The 22,994-nt window shown below is 44.0% G+C and overlaps 1 protein-coding gene across 6 annotated transcripts in view; it reads left to right on the top strand.

Moving 5' to 3' along the window:
* The window catches only part of ZMAT4 (zinc finger matrin-type 4), a 168,528-nt gene that overhangs the window by 87,332 nt on the left and 58,202 nt on the right, over positions 1-22,994 (top strand). For all 6 annotated transcript variants that reach the window (XR_015744649.1, XM_087938846.1, XM_087938844.1 and 3 more), the window contains one exon: positions 14,483-14,639. Coding sequence is in view for 5 of the 6 variants with exons in the window: in XM_087938846.1 (XP_087794972.1) it covers positions 14,483-14,639 (157 nt within the window). In the remaining variant the exon portion in view is untranslated. The remainder of the gene's footprint in view (positions 1-14,482; positions 14,640-22,994) is intronic.

The following is a 22,994-nucleotide window of genomic DNA, read 5'->3' as shown; positions in this document are numbered from 1 at the left end:
TTTTCAAACAAGATCTTTATGGGTGACTAGCTTGAGCCTCGTTGGATGTTGATGTGCGAATTCACAGCAATTTCTTATTGCACTTCAACTTTGAAATTACTTTGAAATCATTCCCGAGGGCCCAAGACAAGAAGAAAACTTAATATATAAAAGGAGAGAGAGAGAGAGAGAGAAGTGCAAAACAAAAACAGAGCATTAAAAAGGACCCTTTTTTTTTTTCTGCTAACAAGCATTTATAGCTCCTCTGGCTGAAAACATTTCCTTTATTCTCCTCTACTGAAAGCCAATGATAAACATATTTTATGTTGAAAGGACTCTGTGTTGATGCTTCCAGCTCAGATGAGAGAAAGATGCTAGAAGTGTAAAGCCCCTGGAAAGAAATCATTGGCCAGATACTACATTGAGATATGGATAGAAATGGGGCTGCTATTAACTTTCAAGAGGAGATTGGACTGCCATTGGTCAGAAATGGTGTAGGGCAGGGGTCTTCAAGCTTGACAGAATTAAGACTTGTGGACTTCAACTCCCAGAATTCCTCCTCCAGTCATGCTAGCTCAGGAATTCTGGGAGTTGAAGTCCACAAGTCTTAAACTTGCCAAGTTTGGAGATCCTTGGCGTAGGGTCTCCTGCTTGGGCTGGGGGTTGGACTAGAAGACCTCCGAAGTCCCTTCCAACGTGATTATTTTACAGGCAGTCCTCGACTTAACAGCAATCCATTTAAGTGACTGTTCAAAGTCACAACGGCACTGGGGGAAAAAAATTGGAAGGTGTCTGAGGGCTGCACAGTGGTATTGCTATACTACACCAGCTCAGGACTTCTGTTTAGTTTTTAAACAGGGATCTGCTTACTCTAAGAGTTTTCAGCTCTTTCCTCCTTAAAATAAGAATTATGACTGAGGAAAACCCCAGGTCATCATGGACTTCTAGGCCATAAGTTGCTTACTCTGGAGTAGAAATCTTACTCTGAATACACAGGGTGGGAAAGCAAAGCTGTTACATCTGTAGATCCCACACTTGCCAAGGAGCCAAATTGCAGGGATAGCTCCAATTTAGGTAGAACGACCATCTGTTGTCTGAAGGACAAACCAAGGTGGGGTTGTGGTGTTGGAACAGCAGCAGGAGCACCGTTGCAGTGTGCTGACAGGGATGGCTGTGGGATACAGAACAACCGTGTCAGGATTCGCAGTTACCCCCAATTAAATCATGAGTCTCGAGCCAAACTTCCAAAACTTAAAGAAGATTTATTAGGAGTTCAACATGCCGGCACTGCCTGGGTGCAGCCGACTCTGAGACACATCATTCATTGTCACCCTTGACCCTGGTTTTCCCCTCACCCCCTGGGCGTATCATAATCCATATTCTCCAATGGGACACATCCATAGCCAAGAATCATCAATCAGGCTCTCCAGTTAGAATTTTGTGCGGCAGAAATTTTGGTTGCCTGGAAACTATCTTTGAAAACATTTATGGAATGCAAGCTGCCCACTGCTCTCCCCTCTCCTTCTGTTGGCAACTCTAAAAAGACCAGAGACATATTTTATGAGTTGACAAACAGAGTTGGAAGGGACCTTTGAGGTCTTCTAGTTCAATTTCTTGATAAGGCAGGAAACTCCTGATACCAGGGGTGTCTAACTCAAGACTCGCGGGCCAGATCTGGGTGCTTAAATCTGGCCCATGGGGCTAGTGTGGAAATGGCAAAGGACCAGCCCGCAGTGCCACTGGCAGCCAAAAAAAGCATGCGGGGGCATGCATGGTCCCCGCGTGGCCCATTTTCAGCCTGGATGTCCTCCTGCAGCCAAAACAGGGCACGAGGGGGGTGCTTGCTGCCTCCACATGCCCCATTTTTGGCCTGGATGGCCTCCTACGCTCTATTTTGGCCAGCAAAGTGTTGCAGGAGGCGTTTGTCCCATCTCTTCCCCACCCTCAGCCAGCGCGTGTGGGAGAACAACATCTGTCCCTCGAAGAAATCCAGTTTGACACCCCTGCCCTATACCATTTCAGACAACTATTTGTCTAATCTCTTCTTTAAAACCATCAGTGTTGGAGCACCCACGATTTCTGCAGGCATGTTGTTCCAATGATTAATTAATTGTTCTAATGGTCAGAAAAAAATCCTCCTTAGTTCTAGGTTGGATCTTTCCTTGATCAGTTTCCATCCTGTACTGACCAAGGCTTCTCGAGACCGTAATTAAGCACATGCTTAGTTAAACAACTCTTGTTTTATTTCAACGCTGGGAATTATGTTCATTCCCAGCCCGTAATGAGTTCCAAACAGTCCCTTGAGATAAGCACCCACCTTTCTTTCCTTTGAATTAACAACTAGAATGCCAAATGAACTATAAAAAACCAACCAAAGTACAAAATCCACACAGAGCTTCAAGGATTAATCCGAACAGAATGAACGACTTTGCTTCCTACAAAGGTTTCTTCACCTTTGCCTGTCCTTTATACCTTATGGGAGGGGCAATCACCTCCCAGCCTTACTCCTGAGTCGCCCCTTTTGTCTCAGCTGCTCTTGCCTTCTGGCAGCTCTGTGCACATGCACACTGGGAACAGGCTCCCTTTGTTCCTCTGCCTCGCTGGTGCCAGACTCTGGAGACTCTGGAGTCAGCACCCCACTCCCAGATGGTCCTGGCCCCATCCCTGCATTGGATGCACAACCCTCATCCAAGTCCTCTCCAGACTCCCGGACTGGTCCACGTTCTTCCCCACTGTCCGATTCCGCTGCGTCTGCACAGGCTGCTGGCGAACCACAACCCATCCATTGCTTCTTGTCCTGCCTTCAGGGGCTATGGAGAATAGATTGACCCCTTCCTCTTCTTTGTGGCAACCCCTGAGATATTGGAACACTGTTATCATGTCACCCCTGGTCCTTCTTTTCAATAAACTAGACATATAGCCATACACCCTAGCAGGGATCCTTTTGTAAATCCGCTGTTGTTGCTGTAAATTTGGGTCAGGCAGATTAGGAGTCATACAGAATTAGCAGCCTTTCTTGGAGAACCAGCCTGTGAAATGCTGCTGTTTGTGTTACGTTGAGTGATTGGGCACCCTACATAAAAGAGATGGTATACAAGAAAACAAGCATTAGGTTTTTCCATAATGCTTCCCCGCTTCGGTGCAGAAACCCAAAGCTGCTTTCTATCCAGCTTTGTGTTCTATATTGACAGGCATTGATTGCTTCTGCCGTGGGAATGTGTCAGTCTTTTTCAGCTGAGGGTCACCTTCTTGCAGGAGTAATTCACTGGGAACGGTGTAGTGGAGCACCGGAGTTTAAAGTGAGCAAAGCCCCCTTTTCTCCCTAACTGTAATGGTAGGTGAGAATGACCTTGGGGGAGAAGGAGGGAGGCCGCCTAGGGAACAGTCAGATAAGAGAAGGCATAGACTGCGGCTGCACAATGGATGGAGAAAGCAGTTCAGGAGGCTCCTCCACCCAAGTTCTCAGGCTGTAAAAGAGACTGGAGATTTGTACTTTGAGACTTGCAAGGTTGATGTCAGCCTTCCCAAATAAATCAGGCAGAAAACACCCGACCACAGGAGCCAATTCTACTTGATGGTAAGACTATGTTGACAATCTTGCAAGCAGCGGTGGGATTCTACCCGTTTCTCTACTGCTTCGGTGATCACATGCTTTGTGTGCAAGCATGCGCATGCACGCATCTTTCCAAACACCAGCTGAGGCGCTGCTGCAACAATCAGCTGAGAGGATAAAGAAGAGAAAAGCACAGGGTCAGGTGGGAGGGACGATCCTGCGCTTTTCTCTTCTTTCTCCTCTCAGCTGATCGTCGGAGCTACCGGTTCAGCCGAACGGGTACCTTTTTTTTTAACTACCGGTTTGGAAGAACCAGGCCAAACCGGTAGCATTTCACCACTGCTTGCAAGTCTGAAAAAAAAGAACAAATCTCCCGCTCTCTCTTTCAGAGCCTGGGGGACCTGGGCAGCATCCTCTTCTGAGTTTCTTTCTCTGCTCGTTATGCAGTTGTGGGCTATGCCATCTCTTATCTGACCATTCTCCAGGCAGCCTCTCTTCCTCCCTTTCCCAAGGTCATTCCCACATCCCTGTAGACTGAAACAAATACCCTTTTTTCTTTCTTTCAATGCAGTAAAAATCCGATGTGGATCTCCCAAAGGTGCTTTTTCGTGAGGCAACTGGACTTTCTTGTTTTTTCTTTGAAGAAGTTTCGCTTCTCATCCAAGAAGCTTCTTCAGTTCTGACAGGAGAGTAGGGAATGGAAGGAATCTCTGACAGGATTCTACTCTCCTGTCAGAGCTGAAGAAGCTTCTTGGATGAGAAACAAAGCATCTTCAAAAAAAAACAAAAACCCAAGAAAGTCCAATTGCCTCCGAAAAAAACCAGCTTTGGGACAACCATGACCTGGATCACTGAGAATTTCTACAGACTCCGATGTGAGGTGAAAACAAGAAGAATCTTTTCAATCTTTGGCAGCAATGTTAGAAGAATTCCTGCAAATGGGGGCGGAGGGGTTATAAGGATAGGGAAGAGTGTATCACTGTCAAAAACTATATTCTTTTCTGTTTTACTTGGTCAGACTTCTCCTAAGTAAATCTGTTTAGGGCTGGACTGCAAACCCAGCGGCTTGCAAGATTGGTGGTGTACAATTACATTCGATAAAATGCAGTAGGCAATCTTTCTTTCTATCGCTATACAGTGTTAGAAAACTTCCAAGCTAGAACTTTCTGTTTTCGTCGATGATTGTTGTGATGTGACTGATTATTCTGAAAAGGTAGTAAGTGGGGCGGAAAGGTAGTTTTAGAATGGCATTGTATCACTGAAGAGGCTTTTAGGAGACTTCGTTTATAAATCTTCCCAGTAAATTGATGGTAGGAAGAAATTCTGTCTGGCAAACTAATTAGACCCCTGGCATATTTCCTGATAAAAAATAAGCATGGAACTGCCGGATTCTTTGTGTGCGAGCATTTTCTGCTGTTAATGTGGAAATATAGGCTGCTAATCTTCATCAACATGTCAAAAGACAGCAGATAGCAAAGCAAAGGACATCAGACTGACCGATAGTCATTGGGCTGAAAGCTGCAGTTTTCAGTAGATGGTCTTTTTTTTTGGAGTATTTTCAGTGGAAATAGTTTCAGGTTATTTGGGAGAGGAGGGGGTTAAACATGTGCACGAGGGATCCAATTTGGGGTGGTGACTGAGGCGCCAGGTTAAAACTAGGAAATTGTGAGTTCTAGTCTTCTCTTGGCCACAAAGCTACAGGGTGATCTTGAGCCGGCCCCTCCCTCTCATTCCTATCAGGTTAAAGCATGTAAGAGCACGGTGGCTCAATGGTTAGGGTGCAGTACTGCAGGCTACTTCAGCTGATGACTGGCTGCCAGCAGTTTGGCAGTTCAAATATCACCAGGCTCAAGGTCGTGCAATTTGGGTGTCCTCCAGAACTTACCACTCCTGCTAAAGAAGTAGGTGGTAGCCAAGTTTAGGGGGAGTCTTTGCACAGATTCATCTTCTGCACCAATATGTCCAACCGTGGATTGGGACCTTGCTTATGGTGGCGACTCATACCTTCTTCACCTCCTGTTTGGATTGGTTTGATGTCTAGCGTGAGGTTGCCCCGAAGAGCATTCAGAAGTTTCCTCTGGCGCAGAATGCAGTATTGTAGAGAGTTTTTGGGTTTCCCATTATGCGAATATAATATCGCTGCACCGGAGCTGGTAGACTTCCAGGTGCAATTCCAGGTGCTGCTTAATATCTATGGAGACCTACACAACATAGGAAGCTATGTCTCCTGCATGGTTTCTGCTTGGCCTACAAGATCTAGCAGAGGTGGATGCTCCAGATCTTCTCCATTAAAGAGTGTCATCTTCTTGGTCCCAGGAATTGAGTCTTCTCTGTGGCAGAGACTGTGGAACAGCTTCCCCTTGGAGATCCAGATGGCCCTGGGCCTATCAGCCTTTTGCAGCCTAAAGACTTGGCTGTTTCCTCAGGCTTTGGGGCTAGGCAAGCTCTTCCATTGATGTTGTTTTGCATGATCAGAGTTTCTTGTTTTTCCACATTGGGTTGCATAGATTATCGGTTGCGCTGTGTGGTTTTACATCTTTGACCATGACTTAGAGTCACTGGATGAACTGGGCAGCCACAGAAATAAATAAATAAATCTTCCAAGGAATCTGTCTGAAATTCACAGTCCCTTCTGAATGCAACTCTGGCAGTAACTTGAAATTAGCTATGTCCCGAGTAAAATTAAATGACCTAATGCTGAAATATCCAGAATGGAAATGTCCAAATTAAAATCAGAGCTATTTTGTCACGAGCATTAAGGCTTTCAGGAGTGGCTCTTGCCTTGCTCTGGAGAAAGAGGGAGGGGTAGGCAGAAGGAAATCAGCACAAATTCTACAATCAAGCCATCTAAGGAAATAACCCAGGAGGGCTGGAAGTACTTGAACGGGTGAGTGCTCCTACTTGTAGAGTAGATATGCTTACTTTGGTTCGGAACCTGCTGAGGGAGGAAGAGCTTAGACTCTCCAAGTGGATGGAACGGAGGGAGCTATTTTATTTTCCATTCTGGGGAGGAGAAACGTTGCCTCCTTCCACAGCGAGGCCCCTTCTGATGTTATATCTTCGTGGCACGGAAGCATCACTGCAGGACTCTTTTATGAAGTGCCTGAAGCCTCGTGAAATCACCCTGCCGTGTACTGTGGCATGCGGACCGTGGAAACCGTGGTGTGGATGAAGGAGAGACCTCTGGTAGTTGTCGTTGTCATAGCAACCGGGAGGGAGGTTGCGGGGAAAGGCTTTTAACTGGCCCATATTATAGATGGGAAGATAGAAGGGGAGAAAGAACCTAGTCCAGGGGTGTCAAACTCAAGGCTCACGGGCCGGATGTGAAATAACCTGGAAATAGCAAAAGACCAGCTGGTGGTGCGTCTGGCAGATGTAAAGGGGCACGTGTGTGTGTGTGTGTGTGTGTGTGTGTGTGCATGCACACAGGCCTCTGCACCCTGTTTTCAGCCTGGATGGCCTCCTGCAGCACTCCGCTGGCCAAAATGGAGCCTGAGGGTGCATGCGGCCACCCCATGCCCCATTTTGGCCAGCAGGGTGCTGCAGGAGGCGTCTGTCCCAGCTCCCTCCCCCTGTTCCTGGCTGACCCACAGAGATCTATAATGCTGATCTGGCCCTCAAATTAATCCAGTTTGAAAACCCGCCGCCAGTGGTGGGATTCAAATATTTTTACTCTCGGTTCTGTGGGTGTGACTTGGTAGGTGCGACATGGCTTGGTGGGTATGGCAAGGGAAGGATACTGCAAAATCCCCATTCCGTCCCCACCCCACTAACCTGCTTTCCAGCTCTGTTCTCCTGTGCAGGGCCACCAAAGAAGACCCAGCCGATCAGCTGGGACTCGGGAGGCGGAGAAGAGATGAGGGCGGGGCCAGTCAGAGGCGGTATTTGCTGGTTCTCCAAACTACTCAAAATTTCCACTACCGGTTCTCCAGAACTGGACAGAACCTGCTGAATACCACTTGTGGCCCCCGTTCTAGTAACTTTATGCCAGATTTATGAGTTTATTGCAAGGTCCGATTTGGATCAGTCACCAATACTAGAGATTGAACCTTCTGAGCTTCTTCGGTTATAAACAGAGTTCAGTTTATAGAATCATAGAATAAAAATCACGTGAAGTATTAGTACCACTTTATAAAACCTTACTAAGGCCACATCTGGAATACTGCATCCAGTTTAATCCACCCCATTAAAAGAAAGATGTTGGGACTTTGGAAAAAGTGTGGAGAAGAGTAACTAGGATGACTAAAGGCTTGGAGTTTAAAACAGATAAAGAAGGATTGCAGGATTTGGGTACGGCTACTCTAAAAAAAAATAAGGACTAGGGTGATATGATAGCAGTATTCTACTATTTGAGGGGCTGCCACAAAGAAGAGGGCGGGTCAACTGATTTCCCAAAGCAGCAGAAGGCAGGACAAGAAACAATGGATGGAAACTAATCAAGGAGAGAAACAACCTGGAATTAAGGAGAAACTTCTTAACAGTGAGAACAATTAACCCGTGTAGAACCGCTTGCCTTCAAAAGTTGTGCGTGCTTCATCACTGGAGGTTTTAAAGAAGAGACCAGACAGCCACTGGTCTGAAATGGTATATTGTCTCCTGCTTGAGCAGGGGGCTGGACTAGAAGACCTCCAAGGTCCCTTCCAGCTCTATTCTGATTGATTGATTGATTGAGCTTTCTGACTTGTGCTGGAGCCCATCCTCGGGAAGTTCCCTGAGGTGGACTCTGTCAGGATTCCGGCAGTTTACCCCCAGTTAAATCACGAGTCTCGAGCCAAACTTCCAAAACTGAAAAAGGATTTATTGGGAGTTCAACATGCTGGCACTGCCTGGGTGTAGCCGACTCTGAGATACATCATTCGCTGTCACCCTTGACCCTGATTTTCTCTCCACCCCCTGGGTGTATCATAATTCATATTCTCCAATGGGATACATCCATAGCCAAGAGTCATCAATTGTGCTCTCCAGTTAGAATTTCGTGCAGCAGAAACTTCGGTCACCTGTTTACTATCTTTGAAAACATTTGTGGAATGCACTTTCGGTTTTGCAAGCTGCTTCACTGCTCCCCTCTCCCTTTTTCTGTTGGCAACTCTAAAAAGACCATGGAAATATTTTATGAGTTGACAGACTCCAATATAAGTCCAAAAACCTCAGGAGATTAAACTTTTAGCCTCGGTGACTGACCCAGATGGGATCCTGTAACAGTATCCTGGGACACGTTTATTCGCCTTCATTTGTTACGAGTTTATAGTCCATTCCTAAATGGCTCAATTGGCAACTTAGTCTTTATGTAGCTCCACAAACTGTCTTCCTCTGGCTCGCTGGCGGAGTCGTCTCTCTCTCCTGTGCTTCCAAATCTCTTCATTCTCTGTATTTCTATTTTTAAATAAGGCTTAGAGTGTCACAACTCTTTCTGGTTTGGTAAATATTCATAGCATAAAGATCAGAATCAGGGGATCCATTTTTTCCTCCACTGTGTTCATTTCAGGTCTCGCCTAATGCAGCAGCTCTGCACACAAACATTTTGCCGTAGATACGGCTGTAGGAGAATGACCAATGACTTCAAAATGTCCTCTCTTCAGTTTTTTTTTTTAAATCTTGCTAGAAATGCTTGCTTTTAACAGCTCTCTTTAGAATGGAAAGAAATGCGTGACCATTACTGATGCAACTGAACTTGCACCTATGGGAGAGAAGAAAAGGGTAAAGGTAAATGTTCCTTTCACACATACGTGCTAGTTGTTTCCAGTTCCAGGAGGCGGTGCTCATCTCCAATACAAAGCTGAAGAGGCAGCGCTGCCCATAGATGTCTCCGTGGTCGTGTTGCCAGCAGGACTAAATGCCAAAGGTGCACAGAGCCCTGTTACCTTTCCACCAAAGTGGTCCCTATTTTTCTACTTGCATTTTTATGTGTTTTCGAACGGCTTGGGACAAGTAATGGGAGCTCACTCCATTATGCGGCGCTAGGGATTCGAACCACCCAATTGCTGACCTTTCTGATCGACAAGCTCAGCGTCTTAGCCACTGAGCCACCGCATCCCTTAGAAAGAAGAGAAAACAGCCGTGTTATTCCAGAAATGACAATTATCAAACCCAAGGAATTGTTATTCTTCCCTCCGGCCTCCATTTCTCCTTCCATGCTCCATTTAGTGCCAGGCAGAAATTCTCCTGCACATAATTTTCTCCTTACATTTTCTTCTCGTTCCATGTGATGAAAGGCAATTTGCTTTTTGAAGTTTTGTAGAAGAAGCAGACAAGCCTGGTGACATTTCCACAGATAGAGTCTCGTGTTCCTAAAAGCTGCTTTAGTGATGAAGGTGACCCACCATGGGAATTGCGGGGGTTGAGAATAACCAGGCTTTCTCCCTGGGGGGGGGGGGTTTGAGAATAATCTGTGGGGCTTCGTCTGTTGACGCTAAAGAGGAGGAGACTTGCTTTTTAAAAAATATATATTTTTTATCCCTTTATTTTTAAAAAAATAAAAACTCAAGACAGGAATATAGCTAATACTCTTCCCTCCTCCTCCTATTTTCCCCACAACGACAATCCTGTGAGGTAGGTTGCGCTGAGAGAGACTGAGTAGCCCAAGTTCACCTACTTGGCTTTCATGCTTAAGGTGGAAGTAAAACCAGTGGTAAAATGCTACTGGCTCAGCCTGGTTTAGCCCAACCGTTAGCAAAAATTGTTTCGGTAGCAAAAATGATATTGACCCTATCGGTTTTATGAGATCACCCCGTCTTTAGAAGATTATAAAATCCTTCTCTGAAATCACATCAAATCCTGCAGTTGAGATGGTTGAAATGTGGCAGGATTGGAAGTTTCTGTGCATGGAAAGACAATTCTCCACACAAACTCTCAGGTCTCTTTTCAGATTCCAGGCATCTTGGAAATCTCAGTTCGAAATCTCAGGCATCAAAAATCAGATTTACCTGGAGTTTGCCTGCAACCTGTCATCTACACTTCTATAATTGTCTGGTTTGATTCTGCAACCCAACAAGACAGACACAGACTCCAGAGAGTAATTAGGACTGCAGAAAAAACAATTACTACCCACCTGCCTTCAATTGAGGACCTGTATACTTCACTAGTCAATAGGAGGGCTGTGAAAATATCTACAGACCCCTCACATCCCGGACATAAATTGTTTCAACTCCTATCCTCAAAGCGACGCTATAGAGCCCTGCACACCAGAACAACTAGACACAAGGACAGTTTTTCCACGAACTCCATCACTCTGCTAAACAAATAATTCCCTCAACACTGTCCAACTATTTACAAAGTCTGCACTACTATTACTATTCATCTTCTCACAGTTCTTTATCACCCATCTGCTCCCACTTGTGACTGTATGACTGTAACTTTGTCGCTTGTATCCTTATGATTTATATTAACTGTTTCCTAGTAGGATTTGATTGCCTATTTGTACCGTATGACTATTATTAAGTGTTGTATCTTATAACTCTTGACTCTTGATGAATGTATCCTTTCTTTTATGAACACTGAGAGCATTTGCGCCAAGACAAATTCCTTGTGTGTCCAATCACACTTGGGCAATAAAGAATTCTATTCTATTCTATTCTATTCTATTCTATTCTATTCTATTCTATTCTATTCTATTCCATTCCATTCTATTCTATTCTATTCTATTCTACTCTACTCTACTCTACTCTATTCTATTCTACTCATTCATATATATATATATATATATATATATATTTGTTTTCTGAGGTTCTCATGGTATTTATATGTAGATCTTTGGTTGTTCGGGTTTTCTCCCGCGTAAGATTTGAAGTATCTAGGCAACGTTTCGATGAAGTCTCATTCATCATCTTCAGGCTTCTGTCTCCAGCTCTGTGCTTCTCAGAGTAATGGAGATTGCAGCTGCTTCCTCCTTTTAACTGCCAGTGGGGGTGGAACTTGATTGGGTGGGGGCTTGGCTGTGTTCTGATTGGGTGGGGGTGTGTTCTCATTGGTAGGGGGTTTGGCTGTGTTCTGATTCACATTTTATGTGACCTTGCATTCCTATGCAACTGCCGAGATCAAAATTTAATTCCCACAAGCTTCCAATTGAAATTCCACACCAACAGAGCAGCCACCAAACGCATCCTTAAAAGAACAGAACTGGCCCTAATTAGAAATGAACTTCACACAAAAAGGTTTCTCCTAGACCAAATCAACAAAGATCTCCTCACACTCCACCTCAAACTCAGCAACAAGATTCACCCTCTACTTTGGGACAAATCCAAACAACTCGCTGTCTGGAGAGCGAAACACAGACCATCCTCAAGACAGACACACAGACCAACAAACTCAGGAAACTACAACAATGCCAGAAACCAACTCTTCCCCCCACAGCCACACATGAAACAAACAGTGCACAACATCTCAGACAAGATCCTCACTGAAGCTGAAACCAAGATCCTCTCAAAAGGATTCAACTTTGCTGTCGCTCCCAAACACATCCCCACAGAAACCATCATATGTGGAGTTGAAACCAGCCTGACCAAAACCAACCCTGATGATGCTAACAAAATCAGACTCGAAATCACCAACATCCTCTGCACTAGCAAACCACCCAAAAGCAACTTATCCAAAGAAGAACAAACTGCACTACTTAACCTGAAAGAAGACACCAGCATAATAATCCTACCAGCAGACAAGGGCAATGCGACAGTGGTAATGAACACATCTGACTACCAAACCAAGCTAACCAACCTACTCCAAGACCCCACATACAAACCCCTAAAGACAGACCCCACCACCTACCTAGAAAAAACTACCAAATCCAAAATAAAAGCCTCCCCATCAGTGAAGAAATCCAGCAAGGAATCATACCCAGAGAAAAATCATCCAGATGCCCCAAGCTTTATGGTCTCCCCAAAATACACAAAGAAGGAACCCCACTCAGACCAATAGTCAGCTCCATAGGCTCACCTCTACAAAACCTGGCCAAATTTCTTGCCAAACAACTACAACCCTATGCAGAATCCATCAACTCACACGTAAGAAACTCATTCCAGTTCATCGAGATCATAAAGAAACAAAACTTACAACCTAGCGACCTACTAGTAAGCTTCGATGTCACATCCTCTTCACCCAAGTGCCAATAAAAGAAGCCTTGACAGCCATCCAAAACAAATACAACCCCCAAGCACATCCTAGATCTAACCAACCACTGCCTATCCAATACTTACTTCACCTACAATGGACAAAAATACAAACAAATAGAAGGAGCACCTATGGGATCACCCTCTCACCTGTCATCGCAAACCTCTACATGGAACACTTTGAAACACAAACTCTAGAAAAATACGACCACAAACCCAAACTCTGGCTCAGATACGTAGATGACACCTTCATAATCTGGCCACACGGAAAGAAAAACTGAACAACTTCCTCACATACCTCAACAGTCTACACCCCAAAATACAATTCACCATGGAAACAGAAGCCAACAATCAACTTCCCTTCCTAGATGTCTTGGTATACAAAAGATCCGATGGCTCCCTAGGACACACCATCTACCAGAAGAAAACACATACTAACCGCTATCTACATGCACTCTCACACCACCACCCAGCACAGATCAATTCCGTAGCCAAGACACTCATCTCCAGAACAAAATGCTTAGCCGATGAACAACACCAAAAAACCGAACTACACACTCTCACCAACGTACTTACAGCCAATGGATTCCAAAGAAAGAAGATTACCCACCTAATCCAAAAAGAAGCCCCAACCAAAATCCAAGACAGAGAACAAGAAAACGGAAAAGCCCTCCTCCCATATATAAAAGGCACTACAGACAAAATTAGCAAGATCCTCCAAAACACAACATCAAAACAGCATTCTGCACAAACAAAAAATATCCACCATCCTAAGAAACCCCAAAGACAAAATCGAATTAGAAAACCAAGGGTATACGAAATCCCCTGCACAGCCTGCCCTAACACATACATTGGACAAACTAACAGAAGAATAAGCGCACGCATTGAAAGAACATAAGAACTCAATCAAAAAGAAGAAACGACCTCTTCCTGGTCCAACACCTCAAAGCCACAGGACATGAAATTGATTTTAAAAATACCAGAACTATCGCCAAAACCGAACACTTCAACAGCAGAATAATCAGAGAAGCCATAGAGATAGAAAAACGCCACACAGCATGAACAAACGAGATGACACCTCCCGCCTTCCAGCCATTTGGAAACCCGCCCTCATGAACAGACAGTACCTAACATGAAGAAGGACACTGGACCCACACCCATGAGAGCCACACAAGATGCCACCACCACACTTCCATGTAGAAAACAGACTCCCACCCATTCAGAAAATGAGAAAGCGACCATGGACCAGAAGCTGCACTGCAGCTGCATCACACTACCACTTCAAACCCCTCTGAGCCACACATGAAGCAAACCAACACCCACTATGAAGATGCAGCAGGACCACGAACTAGAAGCCAAACAGCAAGATCACAACTCTCCAGCTCAAATCCCCCAGCAACTAAAACTAACCTGAGCACAACCAAGCCCCCTCCTGAACAGAACACGCCTCCAACCAATCAGAACACGGCTAACCCCCAACCAATCAGAACACAGCCAAACCCCTACCAATGAGAACACACCCCACCCAATCAGAACACAGCCAAGCCCCCACCCAATCAAGTTCCACCCCCACTGGCAGTTAAAGGAGGAAGCAGCTGCAATCTCCATTACTCTGAGAAGCACAGAGCTGGAGACAGAAGCCTGAAGATGATGAATGAGACTTCATCGAAAGCGTTGCCTAGATACTTCAAATCTTACGCGGGAGAAAACCCGAACAACCAAAGATCTACATATATATATATATATATATATATATATATATATATATATATATATATCACAATTTCTACTCTGCCTGTTGCTTCCCAATAAGCTAATATTTCTGCTTCCTCCTCCTTGTCTTCTCCAGGGTAATGATGATGATTCGGTGGATAAAAACAAGTGCTGTACACTCTGCAACATGTCATTTACCTCAGCAGTGGTGGCTGAGTCACACTATCAAGGGAAAATCCATGCCAAAAGATTAAAACTCTTGCTAGGAGTCCAGCCGACTTTAAAAGCCACCGGTAAGTCCAACAACACTGGTAAGAAATTGTCTATGGTGTAGGTACCCCCAAAGAAGCCAATAAGATATCATTACTCTTCGCTGCAACAGCCTTTTCAGAATAACTATGCCAATTAGGGAAGGAACCTAGGCTTGTTACCCTCTGATGAAATTGTGATAATGGCCATCTACCTACTTAGATTATTTTTAGAAGAGAATGGAGAACTTCACGGGGATCAACCTTGTGCTTAGAAGGTTGTTCTCAGAAGCCCAACCAGGAGAATAAAAGAACAAACAGGAGAAGCAATAAAGCACACTGTATTTTACATTCGCATTTCTCTAAGGGAAAAAAATATCTGATTATTACAATCAACCCAAGACTAGCAACATAAACATATTGTGTTCATTCTCCCTCCTTTGCATTACAGCTGCAAATCTGGACTCCCATTTTGGATAAACTAAAAATAGTCATCTGGGTGTGGCAGTTTAGGATACAAACTCCGCATCATTAGCTAGGACCAATGATAAGTGGTGCTAAGATATCCACTGTGGTGGAATGCTATCTGGATGCCCAGGAGATAGAAAGAATGCATTTCAGAGGAGCAAGAGATAACTCAGTTGAGATAATTTGAAAGAGTGTTAAGATGGACAATTTGTGTGGAAGAAAGAGTGTTAAGATGGCTCCTCCCAGAATACATGTTTTATGGTCTGTGTTCTCTGATTTAGTTTGGCAAGATTCTATCTATAGGTCAGGAACAATTTAAAAAAAAATACTGCTTCAAATCATCTCAACCTGTCTTTGATTGATGTTGGGCTCCAAAAACAAAGAAAGACATTTGAGTCCTCTTCCTACGAGGGGAGGGAAAGTGATTTCAAACGTGGAAGATGATACTGACTTTAGGAAACACGCGGAGGTATATGGGAAGGGCTTGGAATTTCTCCTTGGTTGCAGAGTAGGTTGAAATACTTTGGAAATAAGTGGAGCCCTTATCTCCCACCCACCCACCCCGCAAAAAAGCAGCTTAACTTGTCTGGAAGGCAATTTTATTCAGGCTGGGAAAATGCTTATAATGCTAATTAATGAGTGAGCAAAATTCAGTGATAAAACTTTCAGTAATTTCAACAAAATGCTTCTTCCCTCTCTCTGGCCCCAATTTTGACTCCAAGGATAATTCAACATGGTGCCAGCATGTCCATGTATTTTAGAGCAAAAGTGGGAAGTTGATGTTAAGTGACTCAGAATAGTTTCTTAGGCCTGTTTCAAGGTGACAATGAGATAAGTCAAGTCCTCCTCAATCTCAATCACCAAAGTTTTTTTTTAATTCAAGCTGGTTACCATAAAAGAGAACCTGACCTGGGTTGCCCACATTTCAGCCCTGGTCAAAAGGGCCCAGCAGAGATTAGACTACCTGAGACTTCTCAGAAAACAACAACTGAATGAAAACCTGCTAGTGACCTTCTACCGCTGCACCATAAAGAGCATCTTAACTTACTGCACTTGTGTCTGGTTTGCCAATTGTGCAGAGCCAGATAGGACAGCACTCCAGAGGGTTCACATCATTGCCCAGAAGATCGTTGGTTGCCCTCTCCCCTCTTTGGAAGAGCTTTAGAGCTCCCGCTGCCTTACGAAAGTTCAAAACATCCTCAAACATCCATCTCATCCTGGGAACCCTTTTTTTGAACTATTACCATCTGGCAGGCGGTACAGGAGAATAAAAACAAGGATAAATAGGCCGAATAACAGCTTCTATCCCAGGGCAGTAGCTCTTTTGAATTATGCTGTATAGCTCAGTGTTGGTGAGGTGTCGGGGGTTTTCGGTTCAATGTGTGGAGGGTGAAGGATGTGTGTTTGTGTCTATTTTCATGGTCATGATGTGCACTGAAGATGGCGTTTGATTTCATTGTACGAGGTGCGATGACAATAAAGTAAACTAAACTAGAACATAGAATAATAGACTTGGAAGGGGAGCTTGGAGATATTCTAGTCCAGTGATGGCAAAAACCAGTTCAGCGCTGAGTGCCCAAACCAGAACGCATGCTTTTGTGCACACCAGAGCACCAGAAACTGAAGACCAGCTGATTGGTGCGCATGCACACGCCGAGCAGCTGGTCTTCGTGCATGCCGGAGCGCTGGAAACCCAAAGACCAGCTGATGTGCTGTAAACCAGAAGAGCAGCAGGCAACGGTGTGCATACCCACAGAGAAATCTTTGTGTGCCATCTCTGGGACACGTGTTCCATAGGTTCACCATCATGGTTCTAGTCCAACTCTCCGCTCAAGCAGGAAACCCTAGACCAGGGGTCTCCAACCTTGGCAACTTGAAGCGCGGTGGACTTCAACGCCCAGAATTCTGGCTGGGGAATTCTGGGCGTTGAAGTCCACCGCGCTTCAAGTTGCCAAGGTTGGAGACCCCTGCCCTAGACCATTTCAGACAAATGGTTGTCCAGTCTCTTTTTGAAAGCCTCCAGTGATGGAGCCCCCAGAACTTCTGAAGGCAAACTGTTCCACTGGTTGATTGCTCTCAATGTTAGAAAATTCCTCCTTAGTTCTAGGTTGTTTCTCTCCTTAATTAGTTTCCATCTATTGTTTCTTGATTTGCCTTTTTGGTGCATTGGAAAATATAGTCCAGAAATATTTCACAAGAAGAGTTCTCCACTCCTCTTCTCGTTGCAGAATACCTTATGCCACCAGACTTGAAATTCTAGACCTAGAAAACCTAGAACTACGCCGCCTTCGGTCCGATCTAAGTATAGTATATAAAATCATACATTGCAATGTCCTACCTGTCAATGATTACTTCAACCATAACAATAGAAGAGCACACAATAGATACAAACTCAAGGTTAATCGCACCAAATTTGATTGCAGGAAATACGACTTCAGCAACAGAGTGGTCAATGACTGGAATCCTCTACCTGACTCTGTGGTTTCTTCCCCAAACCCCCAAAACTTTAACCTTAGACTGTCTACTATTGACCTCACCCCTTTCCTAAGAGGTCTGTAGGGGGTATGCATAAGCGCACCAACATACCTACCGTCCCTGTCCTATTGTTTCTTTTATTTTTCTTATATGTATCCATTTCATGTATTCATGTTTATACTTATACCTGTTATCTTATAATCGCTTGACAAAATAAAATAAATATGAGTAGCTCTTCAAAATTCTCCACTCATTAGATATTTTGTGTGGACAATTTCTCTGTTTTTCTCCAAATCAGGATTCTGTTTTAGAAGAAAGAAGTCCAGTAAATAGCAGTAGCATTAAGTGACAGAAAGGAAGAAGAAGGAATGCAAGAACAAGTATGTACTTAGAACAGCATAGCTCTGAAAGAGAGGAGGGATCAGGGGGAAAAAAAAATCAAGATTTCCCCATCTTAATTATCTCGAATATAAGAGGAGGAAGAGAGAAACTCTGGCAGGTTTCTGTTATTCCCTGCAACAATAAGTAGACGTTCAGTATTCCTTTTACAGTATGTTTTTTGACCTGATCTATACCGTAAGACTGACATCTCAAGCCTGAAGAAGCCACCTGAGATGAGTGTTCAATCATTCAGAATAGAGCTGGAAGGGACCTTAGAGGTCTTCTAGTCCAGCCTGTTGCTCAAGCAGGAGACCCTATACCATTTCAGACAAGTGACTGTCCAGTCTCTTCTTAAAAGCCTCCAGTGATGAAGTACCCACAACTTCTGGTGACAAACTGTTCCACCGGTTAATTGTCCTCAAATGTTAGGAAATTTCTCCTTCATTCCAGATTGCTTCTCTCCTTGAATAGTTTCCATCCATTTTTTTCTTGTCTTGCCTTCTGGTGCTTTGGAAAATAAGTTGACACCCCCACCCCGCTTCTTTGTGGCAGCCCCTCAAATACTGGAATATTGTTATCATGTCACCCCTAGTACTTCTTTTTTCTTCTCTGTCTCCTCTTCAAATGGCATAGAAATGATAAGCGTCGATCTGTGGAGAGTTGTGCAAACAATGGAAATTGGGACTGTTATCCCAAAACTTGCACTTTTTATCCACTTTATGACTCAGTAAGTAAACCCCATCTCCCTGATTCTCTTCTTCTTCACCTGTTTTTTAAAAGCAAATTCTCTTTCACGAAATGGAATGAAAACGGTAGGAAATAAAAATGCAGGAGAAATCGATCTTCTAATTTGGGGGGAGTGCTTAGATATTCAACTTATCTAGAGGCTTTTGTTCCCTTCTCTTACTGGACTTCTATTTTAAAATAAAAACCAGTAAATCCTCAAAAGCATCAAATCGCTACAAGCTGGCAGGAAAAAAAAGACAGTGTTGAGTAGGTGAACTTCAGTCATTACTTTTATGTCAGCATCCAACCGACATAAATTCCAAGGTTGCTACCAGCTAAGCAAATGATCCTCCAGTTTACTTCTCCCCAGAGAGCTGAGAAACTGATAAACAAAGAGAGCCTGGAGGAGGAAATCTCTTGCTTCTTAGCCCAAAGCGCTGCTCTTACAACAGGTCCACACAAGGCTGTCTGGGAATCCCTTCCTACGGTTTTCAGCGTTATAGGAGTTTTTTCATCCACAAGGCACCCAACTGCATGAGGCTATTAAAAATAATTGGAGACATCAGAAAAGAGGGAATTGGGACTATTTATGTCCTTCAGACTTTCACATGTGTGTTGTAGTGGCTTTCTTGCTTTCTGTCTATCTCTACTTAATTTCTCTTCTCTTCTATTTATTTCTATTTCCTTCCTTCCTTTCTTTCCTTCCTACCTCTCTTCTCTTCTCCTCTCTTCTCTTCCCTTCCCTTCCTTTCCTTTCTCTCATCCTCTCCCTTCTTTATTTGCATCTCCTTCCTTCTTTCTTTCCTTCCTACCTTTCTTCTTTCTCTCTTCTCTTCTCCTCTCCTCTCCTCTTCTCTTCTCTTCTCTTCTCTTCTCTTCTCTTCTCTTCTCTTTTCTCTCTCTTCTCTTCCCTTCCCTTCTCTCCTCCCCTCTCCTCTTCTTTCCTCGCCTCCCCTCCCCCTCCCTTCTTTATTTGCATCTCCTTCCTTCCTTCTTTCTTTCTTCCTTCCTTCTTTCCCTCTTCTCTTCTCTTCTCTTCTCTTCTCTTCTCTTTCTCTTCTCTTCTCTTCTCTTCTCCCATCCCCTCCCCTCCCGTCCCCTCCCTTCCTTTCTTTATTTGCCTCTCCTTCCTTCCTTCTTTTCTTCTCTTCTCTCTCTCCTCTCCTCTCCTCTCCTCTCCTCTTCTCTTTTCTCTCTTCTCTTCCCTTCCCTTCTCTCCTCCCCTCTCCTCTTCTTTCCTCCCCTCCCCTCCCCCTCCCTTCTTTATTTGCATCTCCTTCCTTCCTTCTTTCTTTCCTTCCTTCTTTCCCTCTTCTCTTCTCTTCTCTTCTCTTCTCTTCTCTTCTCTTCTCTTCTCTTCTCTTCTCTTCTCCCATCCCCTCCCCTCCCGTCCCCTCCCTTCCTTTCTTTATTTGCCTCTCTCCTTCCTTCCTTCTTCTCTCTTCTCTTCTCTTCTCTCCTCTCCTCTCCTCTCCTCTTCTCCTCTCCTCCCCTCCCTCCTTTCTTTATTTGCCTCTCCTTCCTTCTTTCCTGCCTGCCTGCTATGATTTGCTTAAGGACCATCGCAAAAAGGTTAATAAAATCAGCCACGATCCACTTAGCTGTCTCCCTTAGGAACGGAAACTCTGGCCTCCATTGTGTTCGTAAATTTGGGGCTACCTAAAAGTAGCAACAATTAGAACGTGGCTTGAAAACTGAACAGGTTCCACTTTTGAAAGTGAGTATGTTTCTTCTTGATGTCAGCCCCGAGAATTTTGTGGCTCTGTGAGCATTTGAGAAATAGCTGTCTGTGTTTCTTGCACGCACACACACACACACAAAAATACGAACCATATTGCTTTCATGCCCCTCTCTGGGGTTTACTTGGAGGCATCCGGTTGGCCAGAGTTGGATGCAAGATGCTAAACTAGATCTTCAGGTGGTCAGTCTTTTAATGGCAAAGAAAAGGAAGTGAATTGATCAGGGGGGAAATAGTTATTTGTTTCATTCGGTGTTGGGATTTTTCTGCCTAATAAGTGATGCCAAGCCAATGCGTAACTTATATTGTTGGTGCATTTTCCAGAAGAAGAGGATAAGAAAATGTGCATCCAGCCTGACTGCCCACCCCAACCTAGATTGTCAGACTTTAAAAGGAATTTATCACAGGTTTCTATGGAAATGGAGCTGCCAAAACAGACTCCATTATGCAAATGACACATTGAACAAAGTCTGCAGATGTCAGCCCCACTGAGTAGAGCAGACGAGAAAGTCAACTCCACAGGTAGCCTGAAAATACTCCTGTCGAGATTGGCTATAATAACAGAATTTTGCAAGTCTGATTATTCCACACACACCCTTTCGTCTTGGATAGGAGGTATCTCTATTTTGGCCAGGCATTGACTCCAAATATTCAAGAATGCTGTCTGCGAATGAATGATTTTGAAATGTGTGTACCCAAAGACATGTCTGCATGAAGAAAAATTAGTGAATTTTTCGTTCGACAGCCCTCCCTGCAGAACCTCACGCAAAGAACTGCACCAGATAAGTGTTTGAAGATTTATTGGGGAAAAGGAGCTTAACAATTTGAGGAGGTGGTATATATACCATCTATATTTTAGGAAAGATGACATATGAGGACAGGTTTTTAAATATCTTTTTAAGAATATAAATCCACGTCACACTGTTCCCCGGGTTCCAAATCTACAGGTCTCACAACTTGTTGGAGATGTCGTCTTACGAAGGTAAAAAGCAATCCTCCATCTTGGTGAATATCAGTATCTACATGACATGTTTATGCGGTGTTAGGTTAAACATGGTTTATGAAATCAATTATTTTCCAGAGAGTTGAAGTCCACATAACTTAAAGGTGCCACAGTTGAGAAACACTGGCCTAGACTATTAATTGTGGAGTAACGTAAGCTGGAGGATGCCACCAAGTGAATGGCTCAGCTCTATGCTTTCCAAGGATCCCCTTTTAGCAAATCGGGAAAATGGGTGGTAGGGTTAGCTAAGCTGTAGAGCTGATTTACTCTAGTTCATTTTTTCTTTTCTTTTACTGATCCTGTAATCCCTTGCATTAAGATGGAGTCAGGGTGACTGCATGGAGCTGAGCATTTCCTGCCTGGATGCCCTTCCTGACACCTAAAGGGAGTTCACAGCAGATATTTTCTCTTTGCGCCCAGAGGAAAATATCTGCCGCTACTAGGATTGAACTCATGGCCTCCTGATTGTGAGGCAAGAGTTCCACCGCTAGGCCACCATGCCACTCAGTCTAGCTCTAGTTCAACATTTACTCTTCTGTATTTACTTGGGGCTCTGTGTTCAACTGCGGGTGTAGGAGTTGACCAAGCTGAACCTGAGGGTGGGGTCAAATGCATCATCTTCCTCAAGTCCGTTTGTTCCCACAAGGGATCTAAGTCCAGCCCACTTTGAATTCTGTTGATTCTTATCTACCGCCAATTTGCTTGGAATGTTAATAGTTCAGATTCTGGTGGAGAATATTAGCAGGCAATAAACCTATAAAAGCCTTAGTGGCACAATGGTTAGAGTGCAGTACTGCAGGCTCCTTCTGGTGACTACTGGCTGACTGCAATTTGGTAGTTCGAATCTCACCAGCCTCAAAGTTGACTCAGCCTTCCATCCCTCCGAGGTGGGTAAAATGAGGACCCAAATTGTTGGGGGCAAGAGGCTGACTCTGTAAACTGCTCAGAGAGGGCTGTAAAGCACTGTAAAGCTGTATATAAGTCTAAGGGCTATTGCTATATGCATTTAGAATAGAATAGAATTCTTTATTGGCCAAGTGTGATTGGACACACAAGGAATTTGTCTTGGTGCAAATGCTCTCAGTGGACATAAAAGAAAAGATACATTCATCAAGAGTGAAGAACCATCAGGTACAACACTTAATAATAGTCATAGGGTAGAAGAAGCAATCAAATAATACTAGGAAACAATCAATAAAAATTGTTAGGGTACAAGCGAAAAAAAAAATAGTCATACAGTCATAAGTGGAAGGAGATGGGTGAAAGGAAGGATGGATTTGAACTGCCTGGACCCTTGATTTCCTGTGCTTGACAAAGGGTTTATTATGTATTGATTTATTGAATTCAGTTTAGGTACTCTACCTGATTACAGACCAATTGAATTGGGTAATGGGTAGATGCAGTTTGGGTCCTTGAGGTCAAATAACATCACGAAGCCTTCGGGGTTTTGAGATCTTGCATAGATGCTCACCTTCCATTTTTATCTGATAAACATGAAAACAGAATCCTCTTTCTGCTGGACTCCTGGACCCAGGTCAGATTTAAGCTATCCATATTAATGTTCTAGATGCTTATAAGCCTTATGTTGGAACATGAATTGCCTTAAGAC

This window comes from Pseudonaja textilis, chromosome 9 (assembly GCF_049901715.1).
Source record: "Pseudonaja textilis isolate UNSWEBS1 chromosome 9, rPseTex1.2, whole genome shotgun sequence".
Taxonomy (NCBI): domain Eukaryota; kingdom Metazoa; phylum Chordata; class Lepidosauria; order Squamata; family Elapidae; genus Pseudonaja; species Pseudonaja textilis.
Note: the sequence above shows the minus strand (reverse complement) of the source record. Positions and strands in the feature narration are given on the sequence as shown.